The sequence below is a fragment of the Eleutherodactylus coqui genome, chromosome 11 (genome assembly GCF_035609145.1).
Source record: "Eleutherodactylus coqui strain aEleCoq1 chromosome 11, aEleCoq1.hap1, whole genome shotgun sequence".
Classification (NCBI taxonomy): domain Eukaryota; kingdom Metazoa; phylum Chordata; class Amphibia; order Anura; family Eleutherodactylidae; genus Eleutherodactylus; species Eleutherodactylus coqui.
Genome location: NC_089847.1, coordinates 81628825 through 81649174, shown reverse-complemented (window position 1 = coordinate 81649174; position 20350 = coordinate 81628825). Strand labels below are relative to the sequence as shown.

The following is a 20350-nucleotide window of genomic DNA, read 5'->3' as shown; positions in this document are numbered from 1 at the left end:
ATAAAAAATAATTGACATGCTGTGGCTGTCAATTCTGTGCCGGATTCGCCCGGCTGTTCCACGACGCATTGGCCGCCCCGTGTGGACGAGATTTTTGACAAATCTCATCCACATGGCTGGACAATCGCAGGATTAGCGGCCGCAGGCGGATTTGCCACAGCGAAATTTCGTGGCAAGTCCGCCCCATGAGAACCTAGCCGAACTTTCAGGCTTCTACTTACCAGTTAGGGCGAGGAATCCCCACCAAACACAATGACTCCAGCTATTTTTTCTCTCTTGTGTTTTGAGAGAGGACATGTTTCTTATTTATTGTGCTCGGACTATTGCCGCTTCCTGTAAATCCTTCATTGGCTTCCAAGCAGTGGATGCTTTTTCAGCTGGGACGAGTCTCATGGGGCAGCTGATGTGTACTTTAGTCGCTGGGGAAGGAACTTCATGACTTGCACAGAAGGTTTGGGGACATTCATTAAACTGTGACACCATATAAGTGGTGTCTGGCTAATCTCATTGTTAAGTGGTCACTGGTTCATTAACTGAATATGCATGTCAGTGTTGTAAATTGACTTAATTGTCAATATGTCTTTCTCTGCAGGCATGCGTAGGGACTGTGAAGTAGCGATATTTATAGACCTTCCAAAAGCTATAGCGGGTAAGTCTGTTCTTCATCTCCATCTCTTATACAAGCAATGCAATATATCACTCATAAACAGACAGAAGCGTTTCTCATGGAATAGAATTCGTAAAATAAATGAGCTGCAAATTAAAAGGTTAAAACTGAATTTCTATAAATGCACCAAGAACATTATGTTAAGACGTTTAAAGATTACAACGGATTGAAAGTAGGGGTGTGGGGGTAGTGCATGTGATCCTATGGCATAAAGGCAGGAGTGGATACATATATCATCCCATTTTGTTTTCCAGATCAAATCCCATTCTTCTGGTCTGCCAACCGGGTCCTCCTCACACCTGGGAATGCTGACGGTGTCCTCCTACCTAAGTATTTTCTAAAGGCTCTGCAGCTCAGACCTCACAGTAAGTCTTTGGTATTTTCACATACAGCATGAAATGTATGCTGCAAATCCTCACAAAATTGCACCCCAAAATCTTTAATGAAATACGCACTTTTTGGTGCGAAAATAGCTGCAGGTTTCACTCATTGAATTGAATTGAATGAAATCTGCTGTGTAATTCTGTGCATATCTGCAACAGATAGAGAATGCTGTGGATGTAAAAATTAACAATATGACTTGAAACCCGCCGCACATTCTTCCCGCTGTGAGTGAATGGAGTTTGTTAAAACCCCATTCACTAAGATTGTACTGTACTTAGGCTGCCTGTCCACAGGCGTTGCGATATCCCGCGACAGATCTCCGCCGCCAGGGAGCAGGAGCCTGCTGCCGGATCTCCGCAGTGAGCGTATCTCACAGATAGGCTCACTGCGGAAAATCACGGCAAATCACAGCATGCTATGATTTGCCGCCTGCGAGCGGAGAATCGCTATGACAGGGGTCTGCACTTTCCATAGCAACGCTATGGAAAGCGTGCACTGCGTTGCTATGGAAGGTAAACACAAGAACAAGGGGGCACAATCTGAAATTAGTTGGGGGAAACCTCAGTAGCAGCATCAGAAAATATTACTGAGAGAGAAGTAAATACTTGGCAAAAACTTTGTGCAGATGTGGTTGCAAAACCAACAGTAGTGAATTCGAGCTGCCTAGGTCAAGCATAGATCTTAAGAGAGAGATAAAAAAAAAAAATATATATATATATATATATATATATACACACACGTATATGAGGCCAAACGGGATTGACCACGTGGTCTTTTTTTTCTACTGTCAGTATTGTAGGTTTCTATACTTTCGGTCAACCCATTTTATCGTGTCATATAGCATAAAGTATGGGAGCAGTACATGAAAAATCATAGACACATGTAGTTACAAACAAGTCACATGGAAAATTACCAGTCCACCGTGTCATCTGTTTTAAAGGCTCCATTAACGCCACATTCATGGCCATACAGTTGAAAAGTTTTAGCTTTTTTTAGTAGGAGAAAACATATTAGGTTGTATGCAAAGAAGAAGTTCCAGTATGCGACTGTACTGTAGTTTTCTTGTATTGAATATCTTAGCAGCCTACATAACAGCTATCTCACACAAGTGCGTTTTGTGCATCTAATACAGTTTACCAGTATCCCATAGGCAGCCATGTTGCCGCTCACACGAATTGCGTAAAATTGCAGCATGTTCTGTCTTGGCAAGTATTCTGTGTGCATATACACCAAGATAGCACGTGGCAATGAGCAGCTTGCGCACTGACTGAGTGCCGTACACGTATATCTCGCAGCCTGCACTCTGATATAATATAGGTTATAAGTCTGTAAGGTGTTTATTTTATTTTTTTGTTTCAACCTTTACTTTTGTATATTCTTACAGGAAAACTGCTTGAAGTTGACTGACTGAGTAAAAAAACTTTTTCCCCAAATAAATTATTTTTAACAGTTTGTATGATGTGGGTTTTGTGTCATTTCAGCGCAATTTAAATAAATGTTTAGTCTCAGATGTGGCTATTATTGGAATTATTAATGTGCCTGTTGTGAGACTTGGACACTTTATTTACTATGAGATCTCTATAAAGAGTTGATGCCGCGAGCACAGAGTTCATGGGCGTTCGTTATCTTTCCAGCTGTCTTTGTGAGACACACTTGTGGAGGTGAGCTTCATCAGTCATGCCTCTCCGCAGTAGACCTAGGTGGTCTTACAGAATGCCAGTGACCGTGCAGGCATACATTCGATCATGAGTGGATCTGGTCAAAAACAATGGCAACTGGAGACCTTAGAGGGGTTTTTCATCATTGACAAAAAAATTCAGAGGGCAAATATCTATATAAAATAAAGAAAAAAACTGAACTTGCCTTTAAACTGTTCCTCCGGTCCAACCTCAAATGCTTGTTTATTGGTGTGCTGTTCATGTGACAAGGGCCATGTCTACATGAATGGCATGTGGGGTCCAGGTGATCAGACTTCCACAATTGTACATTTACCGTATATACTATTTATGTACTATAAATGTAAATGTTGGAAATTATTTTTAAAGCAGAGTATACATCTCATTGGTTATCACCAGATAACGGACAAAAAAACCTTCCTGCTCTCGTGTTGCGGTCCTCCTGCCAGCAAAAAGGGCAAATCCAGAGTAATAGTCCAAAATTGTTTTATTTTCCACTTGGAAGTATTCAGAATAAAACCAAAATCAATCCATCATGAGGCAACATATAGTTGCCTTGCCACTAGATACAAACGCAACGCGTTTCGGAGTATACAAAACGCCCTTATCAGGCATAAAAGACAAGACATAATGCAGCTATACATAGCTATACACACCATGTGTCTATTGAGAAATCCCGCTGCCCTGACGCCAGGCGCGCTCGGTGCAGCTCTGACGTCAGCAGGATAATTCTCTTGGTTCCATAGTCCCCCGGGCACATCCTCCCAGACTCATGGAACACAAATGCGATCCATTGTAGCGCTATGCACGAGTGACTAATGTAATATGAGTGTTTATAAATTTAGCCAACACGTGTAGTGGCTTATCTCCTGTGGGAAGAAAGGATCAGGCATGTTTAATTTCAACATACCAGTCCTTTTCACCCAAAGGAGAGTCAGGACGCCCCATACACATAAGATAGTCAGCCGGCCGCATCAGAGTAATCAGTTTGGGCAGCTTTAGGCAAAATCTGCATGCATACATTGCAGGCTATGTAGCAGAAATCTGCAGAAGCAGGTTAAGATACATCTTGGGTGCACATGTGAAAGGCTCCACATGAGTCTTCTTGGGGTGTTTTCACACGGGCCGCAATTAGCCCACAGCACACACACAAATCTGCACGCGAAATTGCAGACAGGTTTTAATTCCTTATCAATTCGGCACCAAATCCACAGCCTTCGGGCTATTTCCGGCCCGTGTGAAAGCAACATTGACCTTCCATCTCTCTGTTTTTGAAGCACAGAAAAAATGAAGTAAAACTAAAATAAATTGGACAATATAGACTACTACTGCTTGATAACACCAAGAAAAAGCTGCTGCGCTCCCATCATCGCGTTTTCGACCAAGGGAATAAAAATGGTCGACTATTAGCTTATCTTGCTAGTGAAGACAATACCATACCCCCAATTGTGGTGGTCCGGGATTTGTCTGGAGCCATGGTCACTGATCCTGAGCTTATCAATGATACATTTACTAACTTCTACACCACCCTGCATACATCTAAATTCAATTGCCCTGGGGAAGACCTAAGCACTTACCTCAACACTATTGCATTCCCGACATTGCTCCAAAGTAGCGTGACTATGCTAGATGAAAACGTAGAGCTAGAGGAGGTAGTAGAGGCTATCCAATAATTCCCGAATAGAAAATCCCAGGGCCCAGAAGGACTCCCTATAGAGTGGTACAAAGAAAACACGGAATTCATTGCTCCGAAACTTCTCGCGTTATATAATAATACCCTTCAGGAAGGGATTTTGCCGGCAACCATGCGTGAGACCCTGATAGTTTTAACCCGGAAAGGTCCCAGGGGACTGTGGCTCATACCGGCCCATCTCCCTCCTCAACAACGATATTAAAATCCTAGAAAAAGTACTGTTAGTACGCATTAATAGGTCCCTTCACCATATCATACACGCTGATCAATCGGGATTCATGCCGGGCAAGAGTGCGACCATGAATGTTGGGCGACTTTTCACTAACCTTGCAATACCACTCTCCAACCAGGGAAAGTGTACTCTGGTTTTCATCGACCAAGCTAAGGCCCTTGATTCAGTGAAATGGAGATATTTGTGGGAGGTGATGACACGGTTCGGTTTTGGGGCAAGCTTTATTAAATGGGTGCAAACACTATACAATCTCCCGGTGGCTCGGATACGCACAAACACCTATATATCTGAGCTGTTCTCCCTGGCGAGAGGAACACGTCAGGGATGGCCCTCTGTCCCCAGCACTTTTTGCTATTGCAATCGAACCACTAGTGATCCAAATCAGGGCGTCAAGTGAGATTGCGGGGTTCTGACTGAGAGCATATGAAGAAGTGGGTGGTGCTTTACATGGGCGATACCCTCTTATTCTTGCAGGACCCAGAATCCTTCATGGCTGCAGTACTCTCTATTTTTGATACATTTGGAATATACTCTGGGGTGAAGGTCAATTGGGATAAAACTGGGCTGCTGGCGGTCGATGCCCCTGCAATTTCTTTGGCCCTCCCTGCCCCTCTGAGGTGGACTGACAGAGTTACCTTCCTTGGGATAGTGGTGCAAAAGTCTGCTGACTATTTCTGTGCAGGCAACCTTGCCCAAATGTTGGAGTGGGCAAAAGTTATGGCAACCCGATGGGCTTCACTCCCACCGACGCTAGTAGGTTGCATAAACCTAATCAAAATGAAGCTAATATCCAAATTTCTACATATATTCCAGAATTCACCTATTTTGATCCCCAAAAAGTTCTTTATGGCTTTCTGAAAGATACTCCTTCGTATACAGTGGCGAGGATCCACCCCGAGAATTAAACTAGAAACTCTCTGTGTGCCTGTGGAGGGATGGGGATTAGCCCTCCCCCACTTTCACTACTACTACCTGGCTAGTCAGCTGGTATGTGTGGGGTGGTGATTGTATTCTACTGATTATAACCCAGTGGTGGGGCGTGAGCGCAGAATAGTAAATCCTGAACAAAGTTTGACTGGATTATTACTAAGGGGCCCAACTTTGCGCATAACTATCCTGCCTATACCTATGTGGGTGACCCTTAAAGTTTGGAGTATGTATAGCCCTCCACTTGATACAGGGCGAGGCAGTGATCCAACTAGAGGAGCTGGCACAGATGGCCAACATTCTAAAGCCGCTCTCCTGTTTTTATAGACAACTGACAAGGGGTCTTGCCTCGCTGAGGGACAGGGCTCTTGAAAAGTGGGGCTTGGACATACCAGGCCTAGACTCAGATGACTGAAATCGTCTTTTGGCCAGCTCAGGATCGCCCTTGATCAGTGTAAGAGACAGGTTAATCCGAGTCAAGTTCCTGCACAGAATCTATTATACTCCCACCCGTTTGTGTACCATGGGCCCATGGGCAGTCTGCATCCCCAGTGCAGACTGCCCAAGATGCTTGATGAGTGCAGGCGCAATCATGCATATGTTTTGGGAATGTCATGTTTTACTGACCTTTTGGAGAAATATCCTCGAGTTTATGGAAATGCACCTAGGAGCCCCACGCATCCTGCATCCTAAAATTTGTCTCTTTGCTCTTGTGGAGGACATTCGGGTTGACACAGTAACACGAACTGTATATAAATTCCTGTTCTTTTACGCTAAAAAAGTTATATTGCTTAACTGGAAACATCCAAAAAAAATCTACTAGGGCTGCTTGGCAGCGTAAAGTGAATGGGGTCATCCTCTATATAAATTGACATACATGGCCCGAGGCTGCCCCGCCAAATTTGCTAAGACTGCCCTAATACTGCATCAGGCGTATCTGGCCAGGGTGAAATTTGGAGGTTTTTCTTTTTCTACTCCTCACTATTCCCAGGGGTATTGAATGCTTGCCGGGATGACTGTCGTGTCCGGACAGGTAAGTAAATCTTCTTTTTAGGCCTCATGTCCACGGGGAAAATCAGGCCCGCCGCGAATTCTGCATGCATAATCCCGCAGCAGGTCCCTCCTTTCCTGCGGACATGAGGCCTAAAAAGAAGATTTACTTACCTGTCCTGACACTGCGGATCTTCCCTCCGTCGTGGCCAGATCTTCCTTCTTCGGCCCAGCAGATGTGCTCGGCACGCCAGCAGTGTGCCACGCGCATGCGCCATGCACTCTTTTTTTTTTTTTGAACTCCCGCGCTGGAGAGCAGGAATTCAGCTGTGGGTGTGCCACGGATCCGGACGGCTTCTATGGGCTGCAATAGAAGCCTGCGGCAGCCATACCCGCGGGAGGCCCGCACTAAGATGGAGCATGCTGCAGGTGATTTCCCACACACGCAATCCGAGCATCAAGGGAAAATGACATCCGCAGGTATTTCACTACCTGCGGGTGTCCAATGCATCCCTATGGGGCGAGGATCACGCGTCCGGGACACCAGCTGATACCTGCAGCCCATATGCTTATGGGCTGTGGGTATACATGCATGAATAGAGAGCAATGGGCTATATCTTGCCTATATACGTTGTAATAGAACATGTTGCGTTCTATTTTGTGCTCACGGATTACGCAATTCCAGCATGCTAATGTGAGCGGAACTGTGTAAGGCTATGTAATTGTCTGTGAGCTACCGCGTATCACATGGATGTATAGAGCCCTTGTAATACGCAATTCCAATATGGTCATGTGAGCCTGGCCTCACTCATACTCTGCTAAACACCCAAACTGGAGAGTAGAATTAGAAGATATGGAATTATAGTGAAATAAGTATTTATTGTGCAGAAGTAAACTGTATATAATCATTGTTATTGAGCTGCAATGTCATCCAAAATGATTAATTTATTTCTCAATGATTTGATACATTTTTATCTATAGAAATGATGTGTAATCTTGGCTTTTTGATTCCTGAGTACAAAAACTCTTGATGCCGCTTAAGCCCCCGAAAAATGTACAAAAAAAGATATGCAACAGCAAATTCTTGTCAAACCCACTTTCTACCTTTTGCTGCGCTGCTTGTGTCGTATGTACAAAGCAGTAAAAGTTCCATATAACAGGTAGCTGACTCTGCTGTTGGAAGGACAACATTTTAGTTGAAATATCTTAATACACATATATTATAATAATTGCTATTACCAACAGTCACAGCTTTCCCTTTTCCTTTCTCATGAGAATGTTCGCAATTAGTCAAAAGCATGAACTGTGGTATACTGCATGTAATTGTTACTTAGAGCAACTCCATGAAGGACATCTTATATTAAATGGAAAATTATCACGACTAAGTGGACATTTGAGAAGATTCCTAGAGAGCTTCATGGCCGCCGGTAAGTTTATGGAACAGCTCTTCATTGAGGCCTTTGCTGCCACCATCCTTTGCCCTGGTAGACATGAAGATGTAGCCACCTATGTATTCATGGACAACTTTGCAAGAAGCAGAAACACAGGTGAAGGCAACATTAATGTTCTCAGTGAATTCAATGGACACCTGAAATGCAAACCAGCAAGGAAATAATTAATATTTCCCTTAAATGACTGGCAAAAGTACAGGTAAGGTTGCAATACCCCTCCCAGGTACACGAAGAACAAATCTCAGCTAGTTTCTTCAGTTGTTTTTTTTTAAGTTTGCTATCTCCGAAGTAACCAGGTTGTTTTCTATTGGTCTATATAAACATTATTGCCACCCTATTAGACCAGAGACATTGTCTCGTGCTTTAGTCCGGCTGGCTTCTAAAGCGTACAGTATTTGTCCATCTCAAATGTAGGACACAGCCATACATCTTCTAATACTTCACTCTTACCTGTCTGATATCCCAGTTTACGTTCCATTGCTTCATGTTACTGTACATCCAGGTTTTCACCACATCTCCAACATTCAGATCTATTCGAATTAAACGGTTGCTAGCAATGCCCAGTATCTCATCCCGACGAGCACCTTTAAATCTAGAGGTTTTGGTATGGAAGAGATATACAAGTGAAAGGGAATGATCTGACTGTCAGGTAGAAGGTAGACAAAAACATTATCTACAATATGAGTAGATTAGGGGTTGGATAGATATATATGAGATGTATATGAAAGCTAGTGCATAGGAGAGGAAAGGTAGGCTATAGGGCTAAAAAGGACTTTAAGTGGGATACGAAAGAATACCCAGTGTGTGAACTGCAAAGGTTTTGGGGCGCAGCTTGGATTGGACAACACTCAAACATCGCATCCGTGCACTGTCCTGTGTCCTGAACACCACAAATTGACGTGCTATTCTTGGACGAAAATTGGACAAAAATAGAACATGCTACTATTCAAGTAAAAGGAAGGGAAAAAAGCCCATTATACAACCATTCAACTGAGTGGGTGCTATTTCCATCCAATTTTTCGGACAGATTTTTAGGTCCGAAAATCGAACAGAAAAAAAAGCCTGTACGCATGTACCCTTACTGATCACAATATGTCACATACCAGTTGTTCGTAATTCAGTGTATAATATAAGCACTTCAATAGGTAAACCCCAGTGGGCATAGCCTAGTTAAGGAGTAGCCAGCTGCACTGTCTTAGTGCGAATTCACTCATGGCAACTTTTGTTGTAATAAATTTCTATGACTGTTCATTCATCTGAATGAGGTTTGCAGAACTCCATGCACATACTACAGAGCTACTGTAACAAATTACTGACCTTACAAGGAAGTATGAGACTCCAAAATCTGGCAGAGATTGCCAGTCCTGTATAAAACGTAGTTTGGCTTCCACAAGTGTAATCTGCGCAATATTCTGGTAGGCCTCCAATATACGAGGTGATAACTGAGAAAATCACAACACTAAACTTCAGCAAACGTTTTTATGGAGACTGCAGAGAACTAGATCTAGAGAGTAATATCTAACCATCTTACAGCAGTAAATCCCCACCTGCTTAAGTTTTAGCTTTTTCTGGTACCTTGGTGATACCAGGGCAAGCATGTTGATGGACTCCGCTGCTGAGGCAGAAGTTTGTGCATTGGATTTCTGAAGGGTCAAGAAGGATAGTATATTCTGAACTTCTCCATCATAAGATGAGTCACCAATGGTCCGTCCTTTTGCTGCCAGGCGGCAACCAGCCATCCAGCGGGCATATTGCTGCTCCTAAAACCAATTAATACATTGTGTTAGTTTAGTTTCTAGTTTCTGCAAGAGTGATATCTGGAACCTGATGCTTACATTTTCACATCGCAGGTACACTTCATTCATTCCTTCTGGGGATGGGACTAAAAGCTTAATACAAAACTTCTGAGAAGCAATATTGACCTCAGGACTAACTTCACATCCTGGAAAGAAATGTGAGAACGCAATTACTAAGCATGAGTGCTGTATCGGTACTGTTAATAGCGCACATTTGCAGGCACCATAAAGTGTCCAGGTGGCTTTTAAAACAACGTGGAAGCATTTTGAAGTGCTGCCTTTTTTCTTCCGACTCTATCAGGTTACAAATGAACCCAAGTGATACTTAGGAGGTATTGCTGCGTTTATTCCATATGTGAAGACAATGAAGCTCCCATAGACATTATGGAAAAGTTGTTTGAACCTACCAATCTTGACTAGGCAACTCCTGAATGTATATGGGGGGCCTACCAAGTTCTTCAACACGATTTTGGGTGTAAGAAGGATCCTGGTAATAAGCTGCGGCCAGAGTGGTCTTCCTGTGGCTTTCTCCACAAAATGTATGAATACTCAACTGAATCAAACGTTCATTTTCTTGGAGGAATCTAAGAAATGGCTTTTGACCAAAAGAACATTTGACAAACCCCTTAGGAAAAAAAACCCTGAAAAAGTATCTCTTTCCCACAGGGATGGTGCAATGTCACTGTGCTGGAGATCCATGTGGTCCTTTATGTGGGTAGCAGAGAGTTAATCGGCAACTCATGACATCTGTTGGTTGGTAACTACACAAGCAGCCATGCTGAAAGAGTCCCATCATTGATTCCTGGATCAGCAGAGACTACTAATATAACTATCCAGATGGAGAAGTCATCTTCTGTCGACAAAATTTACATTTTCATTTTTTTCTGGAGCTACAAGAATAGGGATAGATGCACTGTATTGGCAGTAGACTCATTCTGCATAGTGGAGAAGAGTGGGATGGCCACCTGCCGGCAGTAGTCCCAGGGTAGGACAAATGTTGTTGTATACATTTTTGTAGATTGCAAACATCTACAAACAGGGATGTTATGTATTATTTCACAGGCGAGGGACATCAAACTGAATATTTGCCCTGGGTGAAAACCTAGCAATTATCCCTGCATTTAGCTCCGGCCTTCGACTACTATGATCCACTTTATCACTTAAAATGTAAAATTATAGTTCTTAACTCTTCATGCTCACCTTTCAATGCTAGAAGGATCTGTGGTTCCCCTCTGGCCTCTTCTTTGCTTTTATAACATAACACATTAGTTCCTTTCAGCATTACCCAGTGCTGTTTGTAGCCTTTAAGAGTCATTTTCCGTGGCCTAAAGGCAATATTAAATGGTTAGCACTGTGAATGCACCAAGTCTAAAGACAGACTACAAGAAGAGAAGTAATCACCTGAAAACTTTCAGATTCTCCTGCAGTTCTGGTTCAAGTTCAATTCCTTCCTGGCAAAGGTATATAGACATATAATGAAACTATATTGTAGGTACATATTGTGGACGTCATTATCACCCAGAAACTATAGAATAAATGCAGTTTTAATAAACATTAATCTGTTATTTTTAATCAGTGGTGATCATATACAGCATGTGTATTCTAGCACCCAGTGTTGTGACATACCAGAGCCTCGCTGGGAGTAGTTGCCTCTAATTTTACTTCCAGATGTGACAGCGCCTCATCCAGGTCCTGAAGAGCAGGGTCTTGGGACAAATGCATGGGATCTGAGGTTACTGATAGTTTGTTCACATGATACTAGGGAAGCCAAAGAATAACATACATTTGAAAGATTACTAAAATAACATTTGCCTATATGGATACATTTTATACAGATCCCTCAATTCAACTTAGTGTATCCTGTTTCATTTATACAAAGTAATTAGCTAGCTAGCAAAAACTCTGAAACGGCAAGACTTAGGCTGGGTTCTCACGGAACGGAAATCTCGCTGCTTGGCTGCACCGAAAAACTGTGAGATTTCCATGGGAGAGCCGCAGCTTCAAAACCCTCGGGTTTTGGAGCGGTTCGGACGCCGGCATTCCGCTGCGGCTTTCTCTCCCCATAGAGAGGAGTGAGAACGCAGCACACCTACTGGCTTTCCGACATCTGTGCAATGCGAAAATGAGTGAAAACGCATGATAAACCAATGATTTTCAATGGTTTCATTCTCATTAGCAATGTTTTCACTCTAACCTCGCAATGCAAAGAAGAATGTGCGATATTGCCCATTGTTTTCAAGGGGGCCGGCAGCAGTTGCGCTGGCCCCATTGAAATTAAAGGAAGATCGCGAAGTAGGTTAGGAATTCCCCGAGAGAGAGAGAAGAGAGAGGGGGTGGAGCTACAGGAGATCTGTAAAATATCTTCCCATATTTTGAGAGATAGGGGGCAGGGCTAGTGGGTTTCCCCGAGAGAGGGGGCAGGGCTAGAGGGGTTATTATAGTAATCTCTCTCTAGCCAAGTAAGGGGGCGGGGCTAGCGGGTTTAGCATATTTTTATGACCAGAATGCACTTATGCCCCAGTGAACAAGCCCTATTTGTGACCCCCATAGTGGACCCAGTAGTAAGAATGACCACCATAGTAGCCTCGGTAGTAATAGTGTACCAATACTGGTCCCTATATTGATAGTGACCCCCATAATGGTCCCAGTAGTGATAATGACCACTACAGTGGCCCCAGTAGTAACAGTGACCCCCATAGTGACCCCAGAAGTAAGTGTCCCCAATATTGGCCCCCAGTAGTAATAGTGAGTCCCAAGAATATTGCCCAGCCAGAGGTAAATAGGCCCTCTATTGGCCTCTGACTAGGCATTATCCCTACAAGCTTACTCACCCAGGATGCAGCTCCAGTCTGCCGGCGGTAGCCTCTTCTGAGCATGTGATCACTGACCTCTCGCCTTGGCGCAGAAGCCAGTGGTCACAGACCCTGCTCTGTGCCGCTGGACCAGAGCTGCAGGCGGGTTAAGTAAAGGCAGCTCACGCTGGGATATCCCAATATTAGATCGGAAGCGCTGCTCTGAACCCTGAGTAGTGTCCAGCGCTCGTAATTGCAGCCATATTTAATAGCAACTGTGGCATGTAGGAAAAGAACGGGGCAATGGGACTCCTTCTGTCAGACATTGGCACCGCATAGTGCAATTGCAAGGTACCACAGACTTAGTAAAGTGCGTTACAAATAATGCAGTGTACTACCCTAGTGATCAAATGATCACATCTGCAAGTCCCGCTGAGTGAATAAAAAAAATAGCGTAAAAAAAATTCAATCTCAGTTTGAAAAAATAAATACACATTTCTTCCCACAGAACCTATTTATCTATGGATAAAATACAAAAAAAAATGTTAAAACCAGCACATAATAGGTATTACAGTGTTTGTAATGACACAGACACTGATAATATTATGTTATTTATCATGCATGGTGAACACTGTAAAATATTTTTAAAAAGTAAAGCCAGAATTGCCATTTTTCTTTTGTTCGCCTCCAAAAAATGCAATACAAAGTACTCCAAAAGTCACAGCTATTTTAAAATTGTACTAGTAAAAACTACAACCCTTCCCATAAAAAACAAGACCTCTAGAGATGAGTGAGCGTGCTAGGTCAAGCATTAGCATTCTCAGAACTACTCGTTACTCGAGCCAGCACCAGGCGGTGCTCTGATGCTCAATCAAATTTCAGTAAAGAGAGAGAGACCCGCCACCCGTCGAGTCCACTGAAAAATGCTCGAGTCTCCCATTGACTTCAATAGGGTTCGTTACTCGAACAGAGCTCTCGAGCATTACGAAAAGCTCGGCCCAAATAACGAGCACTCGACATTTTGGTGCTCACTCATCTCTAAAGATCTCACATAGCTCTGTTGCCAGAAAAATAAAAATGCTATGGATCTTACAATGCGGCGATGCAGGGTCAATTGTTTTTCTTTAAAAATGTGTTTTTACTGTGCAAAATTAAAAAATAAATAAAATCTGTATAAACTTGGTATCGCAGTATTTGTGCTGATTCAGATAAGAAAATTATCATTTTTTTTTTACTGAAAGCTGAACACTGTAAACCCAAAACCCCCAAACAATGACAGAATTTCTGGATGTTTTGTCATATCCCCCCCAAATTTTTTTAATAAAAGTTGTACCACATAGTGATGCCATTAAAAAATGCAACTCCCCCCACCACCACCACCACCAAAAGAAAAGCAAGCTCTTATATGGTTAAGTCAATGAGTTATGGCTCTTGCAATACAACAATGAAAATCGCTTGCTCCATAAGGCAAAAAATAGGTTTATCATTAAAGGGTTTAGTTGGTCCTGATCTACAAAATAGGGAATAACTAGCTGATTGGTGGGGATCTGACCACCAGGACCCCCCACTGATCGCCAGAAGAGAGGCCCTGTATTCGTCTGAGAGACTAGTAAAATGAATGGAGTGGTGGCGTGCATGCTTGGGAGTGCCAAAAAATATCCAAATTAAAATGTTTGGCTATCTCTGGCACTCCCATTTATTTCAATGAGAGCGCCGTACAAACAAGTGCTTAAATTCCGCTATTTTTTGGAACTCCCATTGAAATGAATGGAGTGGTGGCCGAGCATGTGCGCTGCTGCTCCATTCATTTCACCAGTCTCTCAGACGGATATTGTACCCCTCTTCTGCTGATTGGTAGGCACTCCAGTGGTTGGGACCCCGCTGATCTGTAAGTTATCCCCTATCCATAGGATAGGGAAAAACTTAATATCACCAGAATACCCCTTTGATGAAATAAAACACAATTTTCTCACTGTGTTTTGTGGAAAAAGAAATGATTCCTGGATAGCATAATGCAAAGATGTCAAACTGGGAGTGCCCTTCACAAGGTGCTATGTAAGCAGCGTGAAGCAGCAAAAATGGGAGTGGCCTTTCCAAGTGGTTTAGATATAAAGAGGTGGGGCTAAATCTATCCTATATTAATAATCAGACTCGTAAATTTATTTCAGCCTTTCTATAGTGATATTGGACCCAGAACACACCAGCTAAATATATTTGGACCTCAGACACCCTACACCTATATTAAATAACAGACCAGACCCCTAAATACAGTAAAACCCAAGACCCTCTATATTATTTCTGACCCCAGATTAGGCAAAAATGATATATTCAGTCCCTAGACCAGGATTTTGTTTGCACCTGCACGTTACACCCTGATGCTGGATGGCGTCAAGTACCAGTGGGGCAGTGCCCAGAGCTTGGAGTGAGGTCGGTGAGTATAGAGACCATTATTTATTGGATTAATCCAACAGATAATGGTTGATTTTGTTTTTTTCGCTGCACCTGTGCCCTATGTTTTGCCTCACTCCTTGGCAACAGGATAAGAACTATAGATCACTGGGTCACTGGATGAGGGAGGCTAAAAATAAAGGAACTCCCTGTAAAACCGGATAAGTTGACATATCTTATAGTGCTAAATGTACTGAAACTTCATCCAGGGCAATTGTTATCAACCTCTCCACCACCCTAGACTACTAGGATATTCACTATTGACCCTTCACTAGCCAATATCAGGGAATTGTTAACCCCTTCACTACCTTCCGCCATAAAAGAAATCAGTATTAACCTTTTATAACACTATCAGGGAATTAAAAGTAATCCCTTCACTGCCTTCAACTGTCAGAGAAATTACTACTGTTAATACCGTGATCCCCTAACACCAATTTAGGGCTCAGTCATATGGGTGTTTTTATGTGCGTAAAAAAGTTTGCACTGCGTGTGTTTAAAAAAACGCCTGACCATGTCCATTGCCACGATATATTCTATCTTTTGTCAGTTCAAATCTTATGTGCATGTAAAATTTGCACATGTGACCGCTGCCATTGGAAAGCATTGGTTCTATACAGTGCAATTTTTTTTTAACGCGCGAATAATCGGCCATTAAAACGCCCGTGTGACTGAGCCCTTAGGCCTCATGTCCACGGGCAAATTTGGGCCCGCACGGATTCTCCATGCAGAATCCCGCTATGGATCCCTCCTTTTGCGCAGACATGAGGCCACAAAATCAGATATACTCAGCTGTCTGGACACTGCGGATCTCCCCACCATCGTGGACGGATCTTTTTTCTCAGCCCGGCAGATGTGCTTGGCACACCTTTTTTTTTTGAATGCCTGCTTTCCTGCGGTCCCGCGGCACAGCAGAAATACAGCTGCAGATGTGCCGCGGGACCGGACGGCTCCCATAGGCTTCAATGGAAGCCGCGGGAGCTGTACGTACTGGAGACCCGCATGAAAATGGAGCATGCTGCGGGTGTTTTCCCGCACGTGCGATCCGTGCATCAGGGGAAAATGATATTCGCAGGTATTTAATTACCTGTGGGTGTCCAATGCATCCCTATGGGCGCGGATCACGCGTGTGGGTCACCCGCGCGTATTTTAAAATCCTAATTTGCCCGTGGACATTGGGCCTTAGAGATCATAAAACTGTCACATTCCTTCGCAGTGGACTACTTAAGTATTTACTTCTCTGCTCATCTTGTCTGGTATTGTTTTAAGTGTAAATTAATCTTGCTATGACTGTGGCTTTTCATATGTGTACATTTGTATATCTATATGCCCCATCCAGATCTGTTTCATTATGCCTGAGGAAGGATCCTGAGTAGGTTGGAAAGCTCGCAATAACATCATGTATTTTTTTTAGCCATTAAAAGGTATCATATATACAAGATTACTTGGCTTCTCTTACTGAGAACAATCACATTTTTCTCTTACAACCTTACACAAGGGAAATTAAAATTGAGCCTCTTTACTGCTTTTCACCACCAGCAAAATCACTACTAACCAGTCACTGCCTTAGTTTAATCAGAATTTTTTTTTTTATTAATTATTATTAATCACTTCACTGCCCTGAATCACTATTGACCCTTTACTAGTCCTAATGTCTGTCTGTAATTTCATTGCTTCCAAATGAGAGGTGGAGCAGGTATAATACAGTTGAGCTATATTAAGCAAACACAAAGCGAGTGTGCGAGTGTGTGTGCTGTGATCTGAAGTGTGTGACCCCAGGTGAAGTGACTTTAGATTCAGAGACTTTAGAAGGGAGTCACTTATATTTATTTACTGCTTATCTCTCTTTTACAAGCTTATCTTTATGGTCCCGATTTAGAATGTGCTCCTTGATTGACAAAGCTGCCCAGTTTACTTGGGTCATGTATGCAGTCATTGAACAGCCGTTCGAGGATACATACAGCTGTATGAGATGTGTGCACATTGCACATTTGGAAGCCCAGATCCTGGATCTAAATGAGCAGCTTGCAAAACTGAGATCCATTGGCACCATGGAAAGGAGTTTTCTGCTCACTGAGCAGACACTCGCTGGGGTAGATGTGGGGGTGGATGGTAGCATGTAAGTGCAGGGTGATTAGGCAGCTAGCTGGGTGACAGAAGAAGGGAAGAAGGAAGAGTGTCAGAGAGGCTAGTCCTAAACTGCCACACTCCAACAAGTTTGCAAAGTTGGCAGCTGAAGGAAATGCTATCACAGCATTAGAGCTGCTGCAGTGTAAGGAAGTGATGGAGCATGTCTGCCCCAACACACTCCACTACAACAACAAGGGCTGCTGTAGCAGCTTTTCCAGCTGCTAGGACAAAGCTCTGCCCCCTCCGGTCTGAGATGTAGCCTGGAGTGAGAAGAGAGTTGACAGGCACTACGAGTGTCAGAAGTAAAGCGCTTACAGTGCTATGAAAGAGATGTCACCTCTAGACAGTGACACAGCCGAGGTGGAAAGGTATGAATAAAGTGCTCAGCGTGCCAAGAGGAGGCTCCGCCTCCTCCATGACGTCAGTGGTGATGGAACTGGTGCCTCACTGCTGTGAAGATTAGTCCACACAGTAGGGCAGTGAATAGGGGCTAAGCCCTGCCCCTTTCCCAAATGGATGGAAATGATTGAGGTACTTCAGGTACCCTATAAAAGCATTTTAAGCTGCGCCAAAACAGTGGACGCAGCAGATGTAGGCACAGAAGGACAGAGAAGCTTCTTAAAGAGGCGGAGCCTGCCCAAAAGCAGAGCGATAAGAACAGCTGAATCTGTATGCTGGGGAGTGGCCAGGGAACCAGAGAGCCACCAGAGGCCACTGCATAGATGAAAGGACAAGAGACTGTAGTGAAATGAAGAGTGTCCAGACCACCCAGGCAGAGAACCATGCAGAGGAGATGTGAGGGGTTACAGCAGCAGTGGCCTCCAGCGGACTGGAGGTGCAAGCTAGGGGAGTGCACTGTTTGTCAGGTTACCAGTTCGGTGGCAACCCATCGCCCCCTGAGGTCCTGCAGACTGCCACCTAAGGCAGCAGGCTGAGGTTGCATCATGATAGGGGCACCTCTGAGTGGCAAGTATCAGCTGTGGCTGTGTTATCTACATGAAACAGACTGGAATTCCCAAGCAAAAACCAGCTCGGTCTATGGCAAGTGTAGTTGGGTCTGTCCAGTGAGTCATACTCAAGGCGTAGATCCTAAGATCCTAGGTGGTAATCTGCCACCCTGCCATCATATCTATGGCCTTGCTTAGGACTGCTGGGCCTTAGGAGAAACCTCTAATAGAAGTGTCCCTGGAGAATTGGGGCAGCTTTGGGCCGATAACCAGATACGGAAACCAAGCCCTGAGCATACAGCAGTTGTGAGCATAGACTATTAGTATGTCAATCCAATTTGCCCTACCCTGTGAAGTTAACAGAGACTGTAACCAAAATTCTCTGTGCCCTCAGAGAAAGGCTGTAAGTAATATGCTGTATGCCCTGTTTACTGATTGTTGTTAACAGTAACCTCTAAGCTCTCTGCCCTTAAAGATTCTGTAACCACCAAGCCTTGTATCTGATGAGCCTGTAACCATTAAGCCTTGCACCTCCTGTAGAGTAAAGTAGGTAACTTTCTACGTGAGAGAGTAAGTTACCAAAACTTGATGTAGAATTGCTAATTATATTGTGATTTAGTTTCCCTCGCATGGCAGTTTTGATGCGTTTTTGTAAACCAAAATCAGGATTAAGAAATATAACAGAAGGACTTTTATTTCTCCTCCCTGCTTGCTTTATTTCTGGCTCTGGCTTAAAAAACTGCATCAAAAAGTGAACAGCAAACTTCATCAAAGACTGCATGTGTGATTCCCGGATTATGTAGATTACTTACTAATACAGTATATAGATATGGATTGTTGCTACTCAGTTGTAACCTTTTTAATAGCTCGAATCGTTTCTCCAGTTTTTGCTGTTTGTTCTAAATGATAAATGCTTTTCATTATTTACATATCACAAATGGGTGAAGCTGCCACCCACATGAATTTCTGTATTGTCTGATGTTTGCAGCTGCTCATTGGTAGAAAAGTAAACTTCCTTAGAGGATGAACTTTTAGTATAAGCGATTCTAACCACACAAACCACATAGCAACAGCTGCATCTAAGGGTATCACCTCCTGCAGTAGAATAAACCCCATATCTATAAAAATGTGTCCACAATGACAGAGGGGTACATAAAAGAGATAATGTAAAAATACCACCCTCTTTTGGGGCTGTTAATATTACTGAAGATCTGTATACAGGAGCAGGGGAGCTCTTATTTGTTCACCTTGTCCTTTCCATACTCGAAAGGAGAAAAGGGAGGTACGATATGACTTTTTAGCTAGTTTCATCTGCCTGGCTTGCAAATTACCTTTCATGGGAGTAGGCTAAACTGTGATCCAGCTTCCTAGAGGCTTGAATGACCAGGGGGCAACTTTTATGGTATATTAGCTTTAAAAATATACAGCCTAATATATTTAGTGAATTACAGTAAATATGTACATGCTTTACCGTACAGCAATAAAGTTGCTGTAAAAGTTTTCAATATTTTATTTAATTAGAGATACAAAGCCTACTATGAGAATATATTTATCTATGGCTGCTCATTGTCGATAACGAGTTCCACTTTAGCTCAATTTGTCAGTGAACTAAGCGAATCTGAGTTCTAAATATGTGGGGCGTTATGTTAACAGATTATCCTCCATGTCTCACTACAAATAAAGTACCAGCGTGTCACCTGTAGGCTGCAGAGACGGGCACTCACTTTTTAGTTCAAGGACCCACTGGGGAACTCATTAGCTTATCCATGAGCCAGCCATCCTGAGCCTCGTCGGGGAGAGAAGAATCGGGCATATTGAATTTCAACACCTGATTCTTTTATTCTGGCAGGATATTAGCCATTGTCTGAAGTGTTTGGCAGCAGCTTGCTCTCTTATCCCCATTCAGAAAACGGGCACATTCAACCAAGCAGTATGGGCGAAGTCGGGAAGAAAAGCTGACTTGTTCGACCGACAGCATTAAAAATGTATGGCCACTAGAGATGAGCGAGCGTACTCGGATAAGCACTACTCGCTCGAGTAATTGGCTCTATCCGAGTATCGCTGTGCTCGGGTCTAAAGATTCAGGTGCCGGCACGGAGCGGGGAGCTGCAGGGGAGAGCGGGGAGGAACGGAGGTAAGATCTTTCTCTCCTTCTCTCCCGCCTGCTCTCCCCTGCTCCCCGCTGCGACTCACCTGTCAGCCGCAGCGGCACCCGAATCT

The 20350-nt window shown here is 43.4% G+C and overlaps 2 protein-coding genes across 4 annotated transcripts in view; one reads left to right on the top strand and one right to left on the bottom strand.

The window, feature by feature from the left end:
- Window positions 1-2503, top strand: part of TRPT1 (tRNA phosphotransferase 1) — a 35378-nt gene extending 32875 nt beyond the window's left edge. For all 3 annotated transcript variants that reach the window (XM_066582802.1, XM_066582801.1, XM_066582799.1), the window contains exons 6-8: window positions 593-649; window positions 922-1032; window positions 2436-2503. In XM_066582802.1, coding sequence (XP_066438899.1) covers window positions 593-649; window positions 922-1032; window positions 2436-2458 — 191 coding nt within the window. In that variant the 3' untranslated portion in view covers window positions 2459-2503. The remainder of the gene's footprint in view (window positions 1-592; window positions 650-921; window positions 1033-2435) is intronic.
- A 4925-nt stretch (window positions 2504-7428) lies between these two features.
- The window catches only part of FERMT3 (FERM domain containing kindlin 3), a 36905-nt gene continuing 23983 nt past the window's right edge, over window positions 7429-20350 (bottom strand). Inside the window, exons 8-15 of the mRNA XM_066582798.1 lie at window positions 11443-11574; window positions 11218-11267; window positions 11017-11141; window positions 9856-9962; window positions 9568-9780; window positions 9338-9462; window positions 8471-8612; window positions 7429-8157 (exon numbers count right to left, since the gene is read on the bottom strand). Of these exons, the coding sequence (XP_066438895.1) occupies window positions 7975-8157; window positions 8471-8612; window positions 9338-9462; window positions 9568-9780; window positions 9856-9962; window positions 11017-11141; window positions 11218-11267; window positions 11443-11574 (1077 nt within the window). The 3' untranslated portion in view covers window positions 7429-7974. The remainder of the gene's footprint in view (window positions 8158-8470; window positions 8613-9337; window positions 9463-9567; window positions 9781-9855; window positions 9963-11016; window positions 11142-11217; window positions 11268-11442; window positions 11575-20350) is intronic.